The sequence below is a fragment of the Lucilia cuprina genome, chromosome 5 (assembly GCF_022045245.1).
Source record: "Lucilia cuprina isolate Lc7/37 chromosome 5, ASM2204524v1, whole genome shotgun sequence".
In the NCBI taxonomy this organism is placed as follows: Eukaryota; Metazoa; Arthropoda; class Insecta; order Diptera; family Calliphoridae; genus Lucilia; species Lucilia cuprina.
Window position 1 is genome coordinate 29,331,652 of NC_060953.1, and position 22,713 is coordinate 29,354,364.

General features: G+C 32.1%; 1 protein-coding gene across 2 annotated transcripts in view; it reads right to left on the minus strand.

Annotated features, from left to right (window-relative positions):
- LOC111687888 overlaps nucleotides 1–22,713 on the minus strand; it is a 112,060-nt gene that overhangs the window by 51,465 nt on the left and 37,882 nt on the right. The window contains exon 2 of one of the 2 annotated variants that reach the window (XM_046953253.1): nucleotides 5,703–6,003. In XM_046953253.1, the coding sequence (XP_046809209.1) occupies nucleotides 5,703–6,003 (301 nt within the window). Of the gene's footprint in view, nucleotides 1–5,609; nucleotides 6,004–22,713 lie in introns of both variants that reach the window. The other variant, XM_046953252.1, reaches the window with a different exon arrangement.

Below are 22,713 nucleotides of genomic sequence, written 5' to 3' on the forward strand. Positions count from 1 at the left end.
CAAAAAAACACCTCTTGCACAGGAAGACATCTTTTTTAGAACGTTACTGCCGTTCGAAGATTCATATAATTTTCTTACTTGGACATGTTTAACAGCGCATACCGCAATATTACCGGACACATACATAATACGTTGGCACTAAAACAAAATATCAGCAGAAAATATCACTCATAAGAAACTTCTGCAATTGGACACAAGATGAAGTAATGAAATTATGTTTTTAAGAAAGAATCGCCCGCAATACTTACAAGCAAACTTGGTCCGTACATAAGGACCTTTTAACATTTTTGTTATTTTCTGTTATTTTATGTTGATTAATATTTTAATTTAGTTTGAAAAATATTTTCCATTTTATATTTTTAAATTGAACAAAAAATTAAAAAGTAAACAAAAAACTCGGATTTATAAAGTAAATACGGTAGCATATAAAATAATAAATCGCTTAAACGTCAGAAGCATATAGTAGTACATATAGGCGAAACTGAAGGGGTTTTCAACCCCTTCACACAGACGAGCTCTGAGAGAATAAAACAAACTTGTGAGAACTAAACGCACTCACTAAACATCAAATTTTCTTCGCAAAATTGCGGGGATATTACCACTTATTAGTTTTTCTTATCACTTAAACTTTTCATTTATTTAAAACCCCGAAAATAATTTATATTTTACAAACGAAAAAAAAAATATTTTTTATTCTTTAGCATTTTATTTTAATTAAAATTTAAAAATGAAAAGCTGTAAATTTATTTTACATACTTTTTTTATTCAACAAAAAAATAACAAAATAACGTGTTTATAATATGTTTTGAGATAAAATATCTTTTCAAAAAAAATAATAACTAATATTTTTATACACTGCCATATAAAATTTCATTAATAACACACAAAGAATAACGTCAAAAAAAAATACATTTTTATTTAGTACCTTTTGAACAACTGTGTTTATTTTTGTGCTTCTACTAATACATTCTCACCAGTTAGGTCTTTGATAGGGGACTTAGTTCCTTGACAATTAGTTTCGCCTATATACTACTATATGGTCAGAAGTTTAATATGGCTACGAAAGAACTATGGGCCACAGTCCAATGTTATATTCGATTTTTCAGATAATAAAAAAAAACATATAAAATAAAAGCTTATAAGTAATATACAATCCATATAACGGGTAAAATATATATAAATTGAGATATAAATCATGAAATTCTGCTAATTTTTGGTGTAAATAAATTTTTGAACAAAATTTTTAACTTATACTATTTTCTTCCACCACTACTCATATAAGGTTCAGCTGAGTGAACCTTAATAAAAATATTAATCGCTTATTTTAGGTTTATTATGCACATTTTCTATAGAAAATTCCTACAATAAACCATCAATAACTTTATTAGACATTTATGAATATGGGCGTTAATAATTAAAGGTGTTTCCACTGAGGCTTTTTTAGAAAATTTAGTGTGGAAAACTAGTTGAAATCATGTAGATTTGCCAATCATTTTGACAAATCCAAATCTACTTAGGGTGGGTTTCATACTAATCAGTTACTCGGAAAAATTTTGGTTTGTATTTTCCAGTTATGGATTTAAAATCAGTTAACTTTGTTAGTATTGTCAACTTTTCACTTAAAACATAAACAACTATTTTTACAAATAATATATTTTTAATATGAAAAATTTTAGAAGAAAAAAATAAACGTTTAAAACTATAAAAAATTGATAGAACAAATCAGAAAATTACTATTTACATAAAAAATTAAGATTTTCTTCTTTAAAATTCATCATTTTATTGTTTGTTGATCGTGTTTTTTTCACTTATAACTTAGATTATTAGACCAATAACACTCAGTTAAACTAAAATTATAAGTAACGTTACTGATTACTCAAAAACACAAAACATAGATTAAACTATGTTTAAAGAATGAATGTAAATTAACTCCATCTGAAAACCCCGCCCTTAATATACTAGATTTGATTTAAAACTACTAGATTTGATTTGTTTATACAACACTGCGTTGTGTCTAGGCTATCCATGCATTCCCCGACAGCCAGTTCTACGTAACGGAATGACCCGAATTATTCGGCCAAGGGCTGTTAACCCCAGCAACAACAATACAATTTTCTTCTGCGAAGCAACATATCACGGAATTGCTGCTCCGCATCCTTTTGGTCCGTGCGGGAATTGAATAAAATCCCGGACCATGGTTCTGCACAGCTTGCCAGAACCGACTGCACCATATGTCCATCCAATTAAGGTGCGACTCTCGTTTGGGCTGGTGTTATCTCAGGAACTGCTTCGGACTTAACCACCATCGATAGTGGTCGGAAAATTTCGTCGCCCCATGCTGCTTACAACAACGCCCCATGCTCGACAACAACATCGCCATCTTCCGCTCTCTCCTCGGCTGCCTACAAATTACCTCGGGAACATCACCTGCACGAGGAAACGAAGGTCCTCCCAGTCAAAGAACATAACGTCATGTTGATCAGTTGACAGTTCCTCCCTGGGATGTCATCGGAGAAGTCATCCCAATTTCAACATCACATAGTTGATGTAGAACCCCCCACTAGATTATTGTATAGTTTTAGCTGTTAACAATAGTTAATCCTTTCATCGAAAAAGTGACTTTTTATTTTGAAATAAAAACAAAATAAAATGTTATTTTATAATTAGTAGCATTTTATAAACAAATTTAAACTATTAATGCTGGCTACACAGCATAATATTCCGTAAATTTTCAAATAAAGTTAAAAAAATATAGTGTAAATACAAAATGTAATAAAGCTTACTCAAAATACGGATAGAAAATTGAAAATCGTATAATTTCGGAAAATTTTCAAAATTATTGGATTTTTTCGTTTTATTTTTATTTAGAAATATAGAAACAAATTTCAAATAAAAACAGAAACAAAATAAAAATTTACGTTTTTTCTTTGAATTTTTTCATATTGAAGTTTAATTTTATTTCAAATCTGATAATGTAAAAACAAAAAATATTTTCAATTTGATTTTTTTGATCATACCAATTCTCATTTTATTTTGTTTTGGCAGTATAAAATAAAGATCTAACGACTTCTCTCGTAGTGTGTAGATAGCTTAAGTAAAATTCACAATGCTAGCAACAATTTGGTTTTTTATCTTTCCCTTTCTTGCTCATAATTTCTTTATTATTATACTTTCCCTTCATTTTTGATACAAAAATATAACTCAAGTTCTGTGAAAAAGTTGAACATACTTAAGCTTCAGTTTCATTTTGTATGAAAAATTTGTCTACGTTTACTTTATATTAATTTTAAAAACAAAAATTATGAATGAAAATTTCGGGCATGGCCGACCATATAATACCCTACACCATGAGTATATTTTAAAAATTTTTATTTTTTATAAAGAAACTTTTATGTCGAATATTATCATAATTCCAAAATATTTAAGCAATTTATTGATAAAAAAAAACTAAAATTTCTAAATGAGGCTTTATATAGGTCAAATATGGGCCGATCCTCGGTAAATTTGGAAAAAGGATATATTTTTAAATAACAGTTAGTTTTGTTGAGTTTCATTGCGATTCAAATGGTTACAAGTCAATTTTAGACGTTTAAGACATTTTTTGAAGGGGGGTTTGTATGTGGGCTAGGGTCAAATAAAGGCCGATCCTTACGAAAATCTGTCATTTATACTTATATAAAACTTATTTGTGCCAATTTTTATAGAGATAATACAATATTTGACGTAATTATGGCATAAAAAGTTCAAATCGGCAGGTACGGTTGTAAGGAGTGAGATCGAAAAATTCTTAACATACATATATGTTTATAAAAAAGAAACCACTAAACTTACAGCTTTATTTTTTTTTTATTTGATTCAAATTATTATTACAATTTACAAAAAAGAAATATTTTTATAGTTTTAATCACTAGTGATGAAATTTTGAACCCTTTTCGGAAACCCTTCCATTAACGTTTTTATAGTGCTTTCTGTCACTTTGCTCGAACATGTAGTCCATCTCCGTTTAAAATCTACCACACTTTTGGACACCTTTTTTCTACTCTTCAATTCTCTTTTAACAAGAGCCCAATATCTCTCCACTGGCCTTAGCTCCGGGCAGTTTGGAGGATTTGCCTCTCTTGGTACAAATATCACATTATTGTTCTTGTACCACTCAAGGGCTTGTTTACCATAGTGACATAATGCCAAGTCAGGCCAAAAATAAGTGGACACATTATGAAGTCTTATGAATGGAAGCAGCCTTTTTTGTAAACATTCCTTGATGTAAATTTCGGTATTTATAGAGCCCGTTGTAACAAATGATTGGCTTCTTTTGCCGCATCTGCATATTGCTTGCCATACCAAGAACTTTCTGGGAAATTTTGTCTGCTTTTGGGTCCTAAACTTTTCTTCAACATTCCCTCGAGCATCAGCAACATAAAACTTTTGACCTGGAAGTTGCGAAAAATCTGCCAGAACATACGTTTCGTCATCCATTATGCAGCAAGAATATTTCTTTATAAAACTTGACTTCAATTTCCGTGCTCTGTTTTTGGCCTCTAAATTTTTAGCAGCGTTCCTGTGAGGAACTTTTTGAGCCTTGTATGTTTTTAAATCTGCATTAGCTTTAACTTTTCGTACCAAATAGTCCGAGCACTGAGCTAACCGAGCTGCTTTCCTACCGGATATGTTGGGAGCTCTTTTGAAAATGCGTTCTATTTTTTTGGCTTTAGAAACATCATGTGGACCATTCCTTCTACCTGAACCAGGCTTTCTATCAACTGACAAGTTCTCCCGGTAATGTTTACTAACATTGGAAACAGTTTGACGGCAGACCTTTGTATGCTTGGCCAACTTTTTGTAAGACCAAGTTGGGTTTAGTTGAAAATATTTAATAATTTTAGTACGCACTTTTTTCTGGTCACTCATTTTAATCAGATTAACAAAAAAATTAATATAATTGACATTACACATAATAACTGACATGTTTTTCAAAGGTAACTTGATCAAAAAAAAAATCAAATAATACTTTGGTTGAAAAATGTAATGAAAAACGTGTGTTAAGAATTTTTCGATCTCACTCCTTATGGGGACTGGTTGAAATAATGGACCGATTTCAACCATTTTCAATAGGCTTCCCTGCCAAAAAACCTGCTTGGTCCAAATTTCATCAAGTTATATTGAAAATTGCCTGTACCTTGCGCATAAGGTTTACATGGACAGCCAGCCAGCCAGCCGGACAGATGGACGGACATGTCTTAATTGATTAAAAAAATGATTCTGAATCGATCGGTATACTTTAAGGTGGGTATTGGACCAATATGTTTGTATGTTACAAACATCAGCACAAACCCACTATAGTGGTGTAGGGTATAACTACTAATAAATGTTTAAAACTGTAATTTTGTATTTTTAATGTCTATATTTAAAGAAAATAACATAACTGTCGTTATATTAAAATAAAATGACGGGATTTGTACGAAAATTCGAATATTAAAAAGGAATAAGCTGAGTGCAGACACCTTGAAACCTAATAGATTTCAATCCAGTGGAAACAGTATAATTTAAAAAATTTTAAATTAAAATCGAATGTATGTATTTTTATACCAAAAACAAAAATTACTAGGTACCTTTTCAATTGGCGGTCTACTTTCCCCCATGTGCTCATGACTTTTCTCCTCTGTAGTTACACTTTTTTCGTCAGGATTTTTACTTTGCTTTACCGGTTGAATATTCACAACTTTATTATATTGAAATGTACTTAAAGATGAACTTTTTGGTAATACATTATTTGCTCCCATAATGTCTTTATTATTTGTGCTATTAGCCAAGTCTGGTTCGTCATCATCAATGCTTACAACATCTTCAATATGTATTGTCTCACATTTTTTTTCTCTAGATATTTCAATTGTATTTTTTCCTTCATTTAATGTTGTGGATACGATAATTGGTTCAATTTTACTTTTCTTTGCATTTAAATAAATACGTTCCTTGTAGCGCTCCCTTTGTCTTTTATTATTTAACCTGAAATTATATTTTATTTATTAACCTAATTTTAGTTTAAAAATATATGTATATGTATTTTAGACGGATTCGTATAAAATGGTTTTTATTTTTACTCATCTCACCGTTTGGATAACAAAAACATTTTAAAATTTGCAGTGGCTATAAAAATTGAAAGTTGTACTTACAAATAATTTTCAAAGGGATTATATAAAAGCGAAGTAACCAGTGTTGCGTGCTTTACTATGTTCTACTTACAATCTAATATCGTTTTCGTATCAGAAACGATAGCATTTACGGACTAAATTTTAGCTTTCCTTATAATATCGATTTTCCATGAAATTCGTTTTCGCTATCATAATTTCCAAAAACAACGATAGTAAAATCGCCTTTTCCAACTTTTTTTCTATACGCTCTTTTGTTATCAAAATTACATTTTAAAGAATTTTAAACATTATATTTCACGAAAGTAAATAAAATAACAAAAGTCTGAAAAAGGAAAGATTACATACAAACATTCTTATATACATTCATAGAATCATATTTTTCATAAAATCTGCGTTGTCATGCGAATACATGAAACTTTTTCAAAATTGCATGCATATCAACTTAACACAATTTAAATATCAAAATTCGCGAATTTCTTTTAGTTTTATATTATTTATCTAAATTAAATTGATTTTATTTAAATTCTTAAATTATTTTTATTTTTTCAAATTATTTTTATTTTTTTGATCAAATCTACCGTCCTGATATACTGAAACTTGGTTGGGAGACAGTCCCCGGAGGAATATATTCCAAACCCGATAAAATGCCGAAACTGCCGAAAGCTGGGTCATACCAAAAAACGCTGTCGTAAGTCGAAAGAATGTGGAATTTGTAAAATGCCCGAAAATATTGTGCCCCAAATTGTCCAATATCTAGAAGATGGACAATTGGCGAAGCATGGGAAATTTATAATAATAATCATACGATAAACACCCTTAAACCTGTTCTAAGAAAATCCAATAATGTTAAAACTTACGCGCAAGTATTAACTCAGTTTCTATCGCTGAGACTAAAAGCTCACATTTAACACTTTACAACACTGAAATTATTTCTCCAACTAGAAGTACAACTCCAAAGAACTCTACAACTCGCACCCGAAAAAATCAACTTTCTTTGTGCCAGTTACCACAGGTAAATTTTTGATTTTGTGTATGAAAGAAAGAGATGATTCATATTTCTTTCACTCAGACACAAAAGTAAATGTTTTCAAAAACAAGTTTCCCTGTGTGAACCTGCTCTTTATCAACCGCAAAAAAGCAAGGATATGATTATCGATTATATAAATACAGGTTTAGGTATGGACAGTCTACTGTAGTTCTAGCTTCACGAACTGTGAAACAACTCCTACAACACAAATATAGGAAAACAATGAACTTGCTTGACGGTGACGGAAAATAGATAAATACGTATGTAGTAATGGGGATGTAGAAGCGAGTGCTACAGGGGTAAGAATGCGTAATATAGCTAACCAGTTGGTAATGACATAGCCTCTTCATATTTCCAATCACCAACCATGCGTGGCGAAGAGTCACATCCTGCACGAGGTATCTCCGGACCTCCGGACTACGGTGGCCTCCGGACCAGGGTTCTGTCCGGTTGTATCTTTTTGCAGATGCAAAAAGGGGCTCTGTTGCAGATGTTTTTTTATTTCACCATTAATATTCTCTTTTTATATGGATCTTAAAATTTCAAAAAACAAAGAAATCGAATAAGGTCATGTCCCTATCGACCTGATTCGGCAACAGCACCTAGAGACGTAACCGGTGGACCGAAGTACGATCCATCAATAAGCCGAAGACATTGTTCTTACTCACAGGGACACACTGTGGTAATTATCTGAACATATCTGGACAAGGAAGGAAAATTCAATGGTATCATATGTATATGATACCTTTCATCCATCATCATTCAACCCAGTAGACGTCTCATTCATACGACACCATAAGAGAAAAACATACGACACACTCATTATAGGTAGACGGGTGGGGTAAGGTCCGCCGTACCTCACATTCATCCCGTACCATATACAATTAGTACCAACTCATTTCCAACGCTTAGTCCCACAGTCACTCCTCTGTGGGGTATCTGTTGTTTCGGCAACAGCACCGAACTTATCCCGAAATATTGACTTTACTTTACATCAGTCTTTTAACAGCCACACAGTGGTATAGGAAAAAAAAGAGGGAAATAATTCGGTAACTTCTAAACGGTTAATCCGATTTTAATGAAATTTGGTATGCACAAAGAGGAGGTGTTGTCGAGTTTAGGTTGGACCTTATAGGCCAACCAGGGGCCCGGCGAGGTCCTCAATTTAGGACACCTCGGCTATGTTAAATTTTTAAAACGATCCTATTTCTTCATTTGAGTTCCGATTTAAAAAAAATTTCGTATATAGAATCTTCTCATCGAGCACTATAAAAAATGGCAGTAAATTATCTCTTATAGTTTAGGATATTCGCATTTGAAAATTTAAATTTTAAAATTTTTACCGTCCTTACTTTAGTTTTTTGATAATAGCGGGTCCAAATATTCCCGATTTTCGCCAATTTTTTTATTCGTTTAACAACAAGTTAACATATCGGCTATGTTACATTTTTAAAACGATCCTATTTCTTCATTTGAGTTCCGATTTAAAAAAAAGGCATTTTAATTTAAAAAATTAAAAAAAGGCAATTTTTTGCCATTTTTTTTGGGAAATAAGTATCTTTTTCTTTTTAAGTTATCTAAAAAATTTCTAAGAAGATGTATATAGAATTTATACTTTTTGGAAAGCTGACTTTACATAAAATACGATAAATGAAATAAGACCTAAAAATTTTTGATACCGAGTGGACCAGGTCCATCCAAAAAAACTCTATTTTTATGGAAAATTCAATTTTGAGCAAAAATTCTCAAATCGCATAGTCGATATCAAATTATAGTTACCTGTTTTATATGACCCAATATGTTCTTAATCATTTTGTAACGGGTTTCGATAATCCCGCTTCTGGTATGGATATAATAGGCAAAAAAACAAAAAATTCCATTTTTGGGAATTCCGGGATTTCTAATAAGAAAATTCGAAATTTTTAATTTAATTTTGGATTTTGAGTTAAAAAATCTACCAATCTACAAATCATTAAAAAATATTCATAAATAAAATTTATATTGCAATTTGAAAAATTTTAATCTTCTCAAAATCTGAATAAAATCGGGAATATTTGGATCCGAAAATCGGGATCCGAAATCGGGAATGACTAAAGTAAGGACGGTAAAAATTTTATTTTTCAAATGCGAATATCTCCTAAACTATAAGAGATAATTTACTGCTATGACGACATTTGTTATAGTGCTCGATGAGGAGATTCTATATACGAATCGGAACTCATATGAAGAAATAGGATCGTTTTAAAAATTTAACATAGCCGAGGTGTCCTAATTTGAGGACCCCCCGCCGGGGCCCTGGTTGGCCTATAAGGTCCAAATTCAAAACCTAAACTCGACAACACCTCCTCTTTGTGCATACCAAATTTCATTAAAATCGGATTATCCGTTTAGAAATTACCGAATTATTTCCCCCTTTTTTTTTCTATACCACTGTGCGCCACTTACTCTCCCCGCGAATTTGGGTTTAAACCACAGCCACTACGTGGATCCTGAAGGAACCTCAACCAACTGCCAGCCAGGACATAGTACTGCGGCAACTGGCTACCCATAGTACTTGATTATGCTGTGCTCTGGTCTGACCTCTTTTCAATCTTTGCAAGGACTAAGCCAGGCAGTAGACTGTAACCTATTTTTTTGATCCCGGCCAGACTAGAGATATTGGGGGACTCATATCCTAACTCTACTGAGGCACACATCCCAACAGACGAAGAGGATGCGTTACTGGAATCTGTTCTAATACGCAATCCTCCATCGCCGCTAAACTGGATGCCGAAAAACTAAAGGCACCTAGTGGCGCAGCGCGCAGGCGTCTATATGCCTATATCGAGCACGGCATGGGCATCGAGGAGGCACGTAAAAAAACGATGAAGGAAGTTCGGGATGTACTGCGTGACTTTAAAACACCCAGGAAAAGAGGCAGATCTGGTGGATCAACTCCAGAAAAGCCCAATCCTCTGAAAAAGGTAGCGAGTTCCGCCGCAACTGGGGTTCATGAAGCTAAAACTGCGAATGTAACCGCAAGCAAGTCACCACCGCACTCTCAACCATCGTATAGAGATGTTGCAGAAATTATCCGTCTTGGTATCATTCCACTCAAATTCCCAACGGAAATGTGGTCTGACGAAAAATTCAGGGTGATTCAGACGGCAGTCCTGAATAAGATTGTGAAGCTAAAAAATGGATCTTTAAAAACAAAATTTGCAGTATGCTCATTTAAGCCCGGCTGGTTAGTATTCAACTGTAAGGGCACAGACTCGACTAAGTCCCGTTGCTGAAACCTTGGACTGGAGCCCTACTTCAAGTCCTGTCCGAAGATGAAGTTCCTAGGGCTGAAATATATGTGGGATATTTCCCGGAAAAGCCAGAAACATCCTGGATGCTTTCCCTAATAGAAGGACAGAATACTTGTCAGTTGAATATTGGAAGGTACTAAACCGAGTCAGTAAAGGTAACATCCTAGAAATTACCTTTGCAATTGACCCAACATCTGCCTCCAAACTGAAAGAAAAAGGCAATAATTCCAGTGTCCTCTGCGAAAACAGTTAGCCCGATGAAGGTTACAACTCCTTCAGCGAAAAAGCTTTATCTCAACACCAACAGAAGGTCTAAAAAAGGTCACTACGACTTTGCCGAAGAAGCAGCTCTCAAGGGCTCTAATCGTGGCAGAAAAACGGCGAATCGGCTTGACAGATATTAAAATGTCCCAACCAGCCATTAGAGACCTAATCTGATATATTATCAAAGTACAATAAAGCCCAGAGTGGCCCAGAGTACTTACAAGATGATGTCGATGCGGCCCCTACGCCTGAGGTGTCTAAACTGGTTACCTATTGCCAAAAGCGCTACCTTGGGTGGATAATAGGCTGTGATGTAAATGTCCACCATGAAATCTGGGGAAGTACAAAAACCAACAAACGTGGTGAGAATTTAATTGAATATATATGTAGTAATAATATTAACATATTGAACACAGGAGGTCTTAAATCTCTCATTATCTATTAACAATCTTTCTTTTGCTATACATAACTGGCACATCTCAAATGAAATATCTCTGTCAGATCATAAATACATATTATTTGACATTGATAGACACAAAGGAGGTGTACAACAATATCGAAATCCAAGAAACACAAATTTGGTCATGTACCGATTTACTCTGGATAAATTCAATAATAACTCCAAGAGCATAATAGTCGTATATAAAGGAGATAGACTTTGAGTCCAATGAGCTTTGCACAAATATTAAAATGCCTACATAATCAGCTGTAAGTAAAACTTTAGAAAGCCAAAAAGGGATATAGCCTGGTGGAATAACAAACTAAAAAAACTGAAGAGAATATCAAGAAGTTTGTTTAACAGATCAAAACGGACAAGTGACTGGTCCACATATAAAGTGGCATTCAGTGACTTCAATAACGAAATCAGGAGATAAAAAGGACATCGTGGCGCCAATATTGCGACAACATTGACAAGTTTCCTAAAGCCATAAGGCTTCAACGAGCCTTATCGCGAAACCATAAAAATGGTCTCTGTACGTTAAAACGTGCTGATGGAACGTACACTGAATCGTACTTGCAAACTTCTCTTGGACACCAACTTTCCTGGTTCTCGATCAGCAATCATCATCGTGGTTACCTTGGTTGACCAATATAAATAGAGCTCGTGGGCTATTTCGATATATAGCCCATATAAATCACCTGGTCCTGATGGCATTTTGCCCTGCCATCTGCCATCAACAAGGTGGAGACGTCATAGTGGTACAACTGTCAAGATTATTCAAATCGAGTCTCTTGACAGCTTATGTGTCTAACTCTTGGCGTGGAGTTAAAGTGGTCTTTATACCAAAGGTTGGCGGCAAATCTGAACAGTTGCCAAAATCCTATATAACAATAAGTCTAAGCTCATTTTTCCTAAAAACAATGGAAAAACTACTCGACAATTACATTAGGGAAACATAACTTTCAAAGAACCCGATTCACCGGCTTCAATTTGCTTACCAACCCGGCAAGTCGACGGTGTCTGCTATCCATCATGTCACGACGAGAATTTAGGAGGCTCTGGGCTCCAAATAATTAGCCCTATGTGCTTTTATAGACATACAAGGAGCATTCGACAACACGTCATATGCGATTGACCATGCATTAAATGAAAAATGCATTCCAAAGGTTATTAGAAACTGGACTCTGGAAATGCAAATATCAAGAGTCATTAAGTTTGACCTTTGTGGAAAATCGAGAACCATATGTGCCACTAGAGGATGTCCCCAAGGTGGCGTTTTATCGCCATTATTATGTACAATGGTAATCTACTCAAAAAACTTAATGACTTAGGTTTCCGAACTTATGGTTATGCCGACGACCTTGTCATATCTATCACAGGTTTCGACGATATCGATGTAACGATATCGGAAAGGATGCAGCAGGCAATAAATATTACAGCCAAATGTTGTGAGGATAAAAACTATAAAAACTATCCTTGTACCATTTACATGACGCAGATTATTGAGCCTACTCTTAGCGGGTCTATTATTAAGTTCTCTGAGGAAGTAAAATACTTAGGAATCATTCTTGACAAAACCCTAAATTGGAAAGCCTTTAGGGTATTGAATGTCTGTCAAAGACTCTTCGGTAATACATGGGGTTTAAGGGGTTTCAATATCATAATAAAGCCCATTCTGATTTATGTTGCCTTAGTCTGGTGGAAAAGAGTGGAACAGAACAGGTGACTTGGAAGGGCATATAAGTATATTCAAACTATTCATAAACGACCCATATATCCGCGTCCATTTTTGTGGGTCACCAACATTGGTTTTTGAACTTACCTTCGAGGTTGTGATATCTGATAGAAACAAATGCGCCGATCATACATTGTGGCAGCAAAGTGCTGATCAAGTATGGTTTACTTGACGAGTCCAAACATAGAGATGGTGATACTGGAGCAGGCATTTGCAATCCTAACTTCCAGAAGGTAATCTCTATGGAAAAATATACCTCAATCATTTTAGGCGGAGATCTACGTCATCTTCATCTGTGCCACAGAGTGCTTGAGGAGAAGACAAAGGGCATAGAATGATTTATGCAAAGAAGCGAATCTGAGTATGACAAAACCCAAGTCGTGAGAATATATTAGTTAAAAAATATATAGACCAACAAACACAAACTTTATGGTTGAAAAAGTTTTAATATGTTTGTTTTATATTACATTTCGATATTTTGTGAAATAATGGTTTTAGTTAGACATTTTTATTAAAATTCTGTTAATTAAAGCAAGAAAGATTTTCATTTAAAATTATTCAAAATTTCAATTAAACTTGTTGTGTTTGCTGGGATGGACCAATATTGACACTTGAAAATAATATAAAAAAAAAATGATTTTTTTTTTAATGTTTTTAATAATTTTGTGGCAAAAACACAATTTTAACAATATTGGGCCAAATGAATTGCGTAAATGCTTGAATTAACTATTAAAATAAACGATTATTTTTAATTTCAATGCAGCCCAAATGCAGTCTAAATACACCCTACACCACACTAATGGGAACGGCATTTTAATTATGACTTAAAGTTAGTAACACTTACATCAGTGCAATGATGTTATCCGTCTACAAAATTAGTTTATTGAACTTTTGTGGAAACGGTACATGTTAAACAAGAACAGCCTCTTTAAAAAATTCGACTCAACAAATGTTATATACACGAAAATGTTACTTTAATCATCAGTTAAACAAACATCAATTTTTTAAATATAACCTCTACAATAATAACTACTATAATACTTATAGCAATTAAAAGTATTTTTGAAAAAAATTTTAATCAAAAAATAAGCTTTAAAAACATCCCATTTGCAATCAAACGGGCAGATTTTGTTAAAATTAATTAATGGGAAATGTTTCCCAGCAAATTGGTCTAATTTAGATTTATTTTCTCAACACTAACCATTCTAATCATTTTGTTTTATTCTTAATTAAAGAGCCTTTAATAATTGGAACCAAAAAATAATATTTATTAAATAAAGATTCTAACCATTTTGTTTTATTCTTAATTAAAGAGCCCATAATAATTGGAACCAAAAAATAATATTTATGAAATAAAGATTCTGAAGAAAATAATATATGTATTTAACAAGTCAGATTTCTATATTCGGCTATGCCGAATCTTATATACCCTTCACCAAGTATGTTTTAAAATACAGTTTTTATTTATCTTGTATCTCTGCACACATGTCACACATAACATACACATGTTGAGGAAATTTTCAGAGGTAGTCTCAGATTTTTACCCATATCTCAGTTATTTATGGACCGATTTTGCTGATTTTCAATAGGAAACTTCTCGAATTTGGATCTCGAAGATATCTGGAGTCTTTAGAAAATTGATTTCAACAGACAGACGGACATGGCTTAATCGACTCCGCTATCTATAAGGATCCAGAATATATACTTTATAGGGTCGGAAAATTATATTATAGAAATTAATACTTCTTAACAATATTGGTATTCTATATTTTTCTTAAAAAAATAAATTCTGAGCATATTTTTTCAATAACGTGAATTTTTAACTAAATGGGCGAGATAAATTAAAACCAATTGGTGGCAAATATTTCCCAACATATTGGTCTAATTTTAATTTTTTATATTTTTCTCAACACTTCCACCATTTATGTTTTATTCTTAATAAAGGTCTATAAACAAATTCAAATCATATTATTTTTAATAATAATAATTTACCAAGATTTTAGAAACATATTTTTTATTAAATTTATGAAAAATATTTTACTTTTGTTTTATCGTGGTCCATTTCAAAATGTTTACTTCAACAATACAGTACCGAAAAAGTAATTGCGCGATTTGAGTTTTGGCCATAAATTGCGTATCTTTAGACCTATGTGCCATGGCAGGGAAAATTGGACTAACTGAATGCGTTCACCATATTTTGTTGGGCGATCTTAATTCGCAGAACAGCTTATGAGGCACGTACACCAACTCGCCAAATGGGAGAATTTGGGAAGATTTCGCTGACTACATGAATCTGGTAGTTTTTGTAACATCAACAAACCTCAATAGAAATGCAGCTCAGACCAAACATATTATAAGGTCGCTATCGAAAGTATCTCAATAAGTCGGAAGCCAAATTAATAAAATAGTGTGGTTCAACACAACCATTTCTAATTTGATAAGTATGGGTCAACTCGCCTGGAGGATGTCGTAATCAGTCAATCATCACGTCAAGTTAGAGTGCAAAATTGCCAAGGAACGTACGTGGGATAATTTTTACTACAATTTGCATCGATAACGATATCATTACGCATCCCCGTAAAATCACCGAATTTTGGACGTCAGTTCGAATTCGCAACTTGCTGCGGATATTGTTGCATCTAACAATAATCTGGACACTGACAACTTACAACAAAAGAATGATCAGCTAACAGTCTTGGCAAATGAAATCGACATTACTAAGCCCGACGATATAATGGAAACTCAACTCCCGCACGCGACAAGATCACGTATTGTATGATCAAAATGGCGCGAACTGTATTGAAATCCTATCTCTGCAAGCTATATAATGAAATTCTGGCGAAGGGGGTGTATCCACAGAATCAGAAAACTGCAAATGGGGAATCCCTAAAAACACCTTAAAGGTTCTAAAATCATTTCTGGAACATCGCAAGGTCACGGCAGGAATTTATTACATTAGTATTTATGCGAACAATAAATTTGAGATTACTTCTGACTCAGAATATGGCGTCTGTACGAATCTAAACAATCTTCGAAACGGTGCACAATTGGACACATAGTAGAAGTGCTGTGATACCTGCGCAGAAAACTGTAGTGCTCCATGTCGGCAGAAGGAGAGGATGCTCTGTCAGCACCATTAATGTTGGCAGCACATATAGATAATAAGCAATATGGTAACTTTGGTCATAAAATATGAGACAGAGTAGAAGAGATAATCAGAGTTTAAATATTAGTAAATGCTTTTATATATTTATTTTTAACTTTGCAATAAATATGTATTTACATCATATTTAAAAGTATGCATATTTAAAATATGGCTCTGTTCAAAATATTTTTAGTATTTTTTCTAAAATATTTACCCATACAAGCTATTGCATAGTGCAGCTTACAGACAAATATAAAATGTTTTACAAGCAATATATTACGCTGCAACTCGCTAACATATTTATAATACATACAGTGCCTCTCATAAGTATTAGAATTCAGGTATAATATAAAAATAAAACAAATTTAATAATATATTTTGTATGTAAAATTAATAAATTTATTTGTTAAATTGTCGAGACAGTCCTTAGCTTTGATATCACGCTTTTTAAAACTTTAAAAATTCACATTTACCTAAATTAATTTAATTTTTTAAAAAAAAGTCTATAAAATTACTTCACAAAAGTATTCGAATTTTTCCAGTATTTCTTGTTTCACCATATTTTACAACAATTAGAATTGAATGTTATTTTTGCTCAAAATTGTTTTAAGAGGTTACTATTAACCGAAAGGATATATTTTTAGCCCATTTGGCCCACAATTTTGGGGCATTTGTACCATATTTTCATATATCATTAAAATTACGATTTTTGACCATATTTGCCATTTTTTTCTTTTTTTCTAGAGATAAAACCAAAATTTAATATTGGGATTTAATAGATTCCTTGAGGTATCTAAAAATAATAATTTTTGTTATAAGGATCTGTTTTTAAACATTCCAAGATATATTTTTGGTATCGTTCTTCTGTTTCTAATTAAATTATCTGGATCTTAAGACCCTATTCGTACCACTAGGATCGATATTTTCCGACAATGTCGGCTAGTATATATTATTGTAGATATAAGCACTAATATATTTTAAATTTTCAAGACATCGTAGCGGTATACAACTCCAAAACATGCCTTAACAAAACGTCATTCTATACAGTATATTTTAGTTATTACTACTCATAACATTCATGATTATGTTGCCCATTACAACAACACTGTATGTTCAAAATTTTGGGTTTATTTTAATCATAGTAGATAATATTTAAACAGATACCAATATTTTTGAGTAAAACCATAATGATATGGTGACATTCAGCCTAGAGGCCATTGGTTATAAAAAGAATGATTCCACTATATTGAATGGCGTTTCTTCGAGGCATGCTTTGGAGTTGTACACTTCCACAATATATTAAAAACTTAAAACGTATAACAGCTGAAATCTAAAACAATATATAGAAGACAAGTTTCCCTTGAGTTCCAATAAATTGAATTAGCGATAGAAGAATGATTCCAATAATATAACTTGGAACGTTTAAATACAGATTCTTGTAACAAAAAATATTATTTTTAGATACCCCAAGGGGTATATTAAAACCAAATATCGAATTTTGGTTTTATCTCTGGAAAAAAGTAGAAAAAATTACAAATATTGCCAAAAATCGCCATTTTAATAATATTACATAAAAAGATGGTACAAATGCCCCAAAATTGTGGGCCAAATGGTCCAAAAATATATTCATTCGGTTGATAGTTACCCCTTAAAACAATTTTTAGCAAAAAAACATTCGATTCTAATTTTTGTGTTTCGTATAATATAGTCAAATATGAAATACATAAAAAATTCGTATACTTTTGTGAAGTAATTTTATGGACTTTTTTTCAATAAAGCTAAATTAATTTAAGTAAATGTGAATTTTTTAAGTTTTAAAAAGCGTGATATCAAAGCTAAGGACTGTCTAGACAGTTGAACAAATTAAATTATTAATTTTGCTACAAAATATGTTATTAAATTTGGTTTCTTTTCATATTATACCTAAATTCGAATACTTATGAGAGACACTGTATATTTCATATTGCTTGCCTATAATATAAAAATATTTTCCTACACATAGCATTCGAAGTCAACAATATTGAAGCCATGCAAGCAGTAATATACGAAATGTACGCAAGCAGAGCATATATGTGCCTACGAAAACACGGAACAAAACGATAGTCGCGACAGTGATGTTACAATATTTTTACTATCAAACTTAAATATTATTTACTATAGGAAATGACTTATGGTCTAAAATTTAACATTTCATGTTGGACTTGAAAAGTTATAAAATGTGAAAAATGTATGGAAGATATAACCAAATTTTATTTTAAAAGTAATTGAAAACGTTTGTATCTATGTTTCTATAAATGTTAAATGTATACTATGGGAAAAATTATGCATGAAATAACCAAATTTTAATTAAAAAATTTTTGAATTGAATTATTGAATGTTTGTACATATATTAAATGAATGTATAATTTTTATGTGAAGTATTAAAATGTATGTATTTGTATTGATTGTAAAAGGTAATATAATTAGAAAACAAATTATATACATACTTAAAGGATGAGGATCCAAAAACTACAAACAAGTTTTTAAATGTAATGACAATTTCATTTAGATATTAAACGTTATTAATTTGTAAATTCGTGTTGATTGTATCAGGAGAACAAAAAAAGGTGTAAATAAGTTACATTAAAAAGTGTATGCTTAGGTATGCACATACATACATATGAATGTAAAAATATAAAATAAACAATAACAATAAGTTTGTAATCCATTCGTAGTGTCTATATATTATATGTAGGTATCTTAGAAATTTGCAACAGAATGGCAAAAATTAAGAGGGGACATAAAAACATAAAATGTTGTTGTTGTATTTTTACATTGTGAAAGATTAAAATAACAAAAATGTATGAGCCCTGCCAGCTTTCAATGCATTAAAAGCCGACTTTTTCATCAACTAGTTATGGTTGATTCTTGGATTATTTTAAATAGAGCCAACTGACTATTTTAACATGGCAATGTCCTACGCAGTAGTCAATTGTCCGACTCTGCATGACTTTTCAACTAGCTTAAAGTTAGTTACTAAAAAATTAGCTTAAAGGCATCTCTAAATATATTTAATATTTAACTACTAGTTGTCTAAATTAAATTTCGCTTTAATACAAGTTATGATATTAATTTGTTGAAATTAATAGCCATAACTTTTCTGCAGAAGAACTAATAATAACACCGGTATCCATAAAATTATGAATGATTTCTTCGTTGTTTCCATGATTCCCATTGATCCAAATCTAAAATAAATTTTAAAATGTTATGTGTAATGTTAACTCTTAATGTATTTACAGTATCAATCAGCTGAATTTAGAAGAAAATGACAAAAATATAAAACAAAATTCCAAATAATAAAGAAACATGAGAAAACATGTCGAAACAAAATGCTCTCCATATAATTTTGGGGTACTCCCACATTATATGATAGTTAGCTTGTAGATAGTCTTTAAAAGTCGGTTGTTTACGTTATAAATACCAAATATTGGAACATTTCTGCATTACATTGTTGTTCGTTTATAGTCTGTCTACTAAAGTTAACAAATAAATAAAGAAACAAGAGAAAACATGTTGAAATACAATTAATTTTCTCCATATAATTTTGAGGAACTTCTGCATTACATTATAGTTAGCTTGTAGTTAGTATTTAAAAGACGTTGCCAAATAAAAAATTTCGGGACAGCTCTGCATGATATTGTAGTTATCTTACAGTCAGTAAGACAGAAGAAAAATATATATACATAGGTGTTAATAAATTTACATATGCCATTGTCAATCTTTTAAATTTACATGAGAGAGACTAAATAATAATGATATTTCTTTCCTCTTCTCTCCACTTCCAATTCAAGTAAAGCCAAAAAAGATTTTTGATTTTTATGACGAATGCATACATAAATACACACATACTCACTGTGACGGTCACTTGTAAAAGTGTAATAATTATTATATTTTTTTATTTATATTTCTTTCACTTTTATTTCAATAAATTATTGACAAAAACAATTGTTAAATTTTCTTAATTGTTTTTGTTTTGAACATTCCTATTCGCCAATGGTTCTAAAAGAAAAAAAAAAAACATGTAAATTCGCGCCGTGACACCAGAGGGCAGATATGTCCTGTGGTAAGATTCAATGAATGACTATTCACAATAAACGTACAGTACAAGACCAATTATGAAAACCACCGAGAATGACCTTACTGTGACCTTGACATACCAACGTAAAACAACAAATATACGTAGTTTTGTAACGTTAGTATTATGGAGACTCGATGAAGAAACATCATACGATCGCTTTAATGACTACACACAAATTCTTTACAGTTTAAACATTACAAGAACTCCGAAAGGAAAGGTAGTAATTAATATCAGTGTGTGATTAGTATAAAGTGTTTGAAAATATAATACCGTGAAAAGAGTTTAAAATAATGTAAACTAAAATTTCAATAGAATCTAATCTAAACTACAATCATTACATCAAATATTACAGAAGTTTTAACATATACAAGGTAAGAAAAGTGTAGGAAATGTTGAAAATTACTAGGAAAGATAATTATTCGATTATGATAAAACTGTATCTTACATAATTTAGCTTCAGAAACTTGCTTTCAATATAATAATTAAGTAATTTAAGACAAATACATAATTTATAATATTGAATGCAAGATGATGAAGAAGTGTTTTGTGTAAAATTCGGTGTTTTATTATAAACTCGAAAGCGCTATTGTATTAAATTCTATCTTTATAGAAAAAGATCAGAATTAAATTATAACTGCAGCTTGATATGAATAACATTATTGCAAAAAGAAAATTAGTTGTTTACACAGTACATACAGTGGCGTGCAGAAATGAGTGCATGTTCACGACACTGACTTTCGTCATCCACAAAAACAAAACCATACAAGCAAATCAAAAAAAAAAAATATTATTTTTATTATTTTATTAGTAACAAATAGGAGTAAAGAAACAATAATAAATGAAAATTATTCAAAGAGTTTGAAAGAAAAAACGAAAATAACCCACATAAACTCAATTTTGCACGTTTTATGAATTGCACCTATTTTCGCTCTCCCACTCTCTTTCTTATCAGCAGAAATCTTGCAATTTACCGTTATGTTTGTTCTTATCTATTCTTCTTGTTCATAAATCAGTTTAAAACGTGTTTCTTGAGAATTAATGCAGATTTTGTGAATTACTTTCATATTTAAAATAAATTGTTGATTTTTTGCATAAAAATGAGAAAAATATCTGAAGAAATTGAAAATAGTGTTGTGTGCCTGACGGAGAAGGGCTGTTCTTCACGTACCATTTCCAAGAGGCTTGGTATTAGTCAATCGGCGGTGATCGCAGCTCAAAAGAGACGAAATGTGACTTCCAAATCGCAAGCCAAAGGTCGCAAAAAATTATTAACGGACTCAGATGCTCGACTAATGCTGTCCGAAATGAGAAAGAACAAGCTGCTAACACCAAAGGGTGCTTCTCTGGCAATTAACAAAAATGTAAGCGAATGGACTGCCAGAAGAGCGCTCCATAACATCGGATATGCTTCATTTGTTAAAAAAAAACAAACCTGCATTGTCCGATAAAAATGTTAAAGCGCGCTTGAAATTTGCAAGGGAGCACAGAAATTGGACCGTTGATGATTGGAAACGTGTTATCTGGTCTGATGAGTCCAAATTTAATCGTTTTCAGTCAGATGGAAAGCAATACTGCTGGCGTAGACCCGGGGAAAGTGTTCAAAGACACCATGTGAAGCAAACTGTTAAACATGGCGGCGGAAACATAATGGTTTGGGGATGCTTTACATGGTGGCATGTTGGCCCTTTGCATTTAGTAGATGGTATCATGCGAAAAGAGGACTATCTACAGATTCTAAAAACCCATCTTCCCAATTTTATGGACAAATGTGCTTATCCCGAAAAAGAAATTGTTTTCCAACAAGATGGTGATCCGAAGCACACAGCAAAAATTGTAAAGGAATGGATTGGGAAACAAAATTTTCAATTGATGGAATGGCCAGCACAAAGTCCCGACCTTAATCCGATTGAAAATCTTTGGTCAATCGTGAAAAGACGGCTCGGGCAGTACGAAGCAGCCCCAACAAACCTGGGCAACCTTTGGGATCGTGTAAATGCGGAATGGAATCGAATTCCAAAAGAAGTTATCGAAAATTTGGTAGAAAACATGCCAAACCGCGTAAATCAAGTTATTTCTAATAAAGGTCTATGGACCAAATATTGAAATTGGGTTAGTTATTAATTTTCTTGAAACGTGCAAAATTGAGTTTATGCGGGTTATTTTCGTTTTCAGGTCTGGGTAAGCCAATATATATAGACAAAAAGGGCATTATACTAAAAACTTGACTAGACCACTAGTTATATAATCTATGAAAACTTTCCACAAAATATCGCCTCTAACCAGCGAATTGACTAATGCGACATTGACATTATTCAAGTAAATAACCATATTTACATTTGTAAAATAATTATAATTATTATTGTTAAATTAACATGACTAGGAAATAATAACTAAAATATATTATTTGTCCTTCGAATTAAGAAATGCTTCATTACTAATATACGTGAATATTTATGGAAGTAAAAAAATAATAATATACAAATCTACTTTATTTAACTATTATTATTATTATTAAATAACGTATATCTTATACTTAATAAA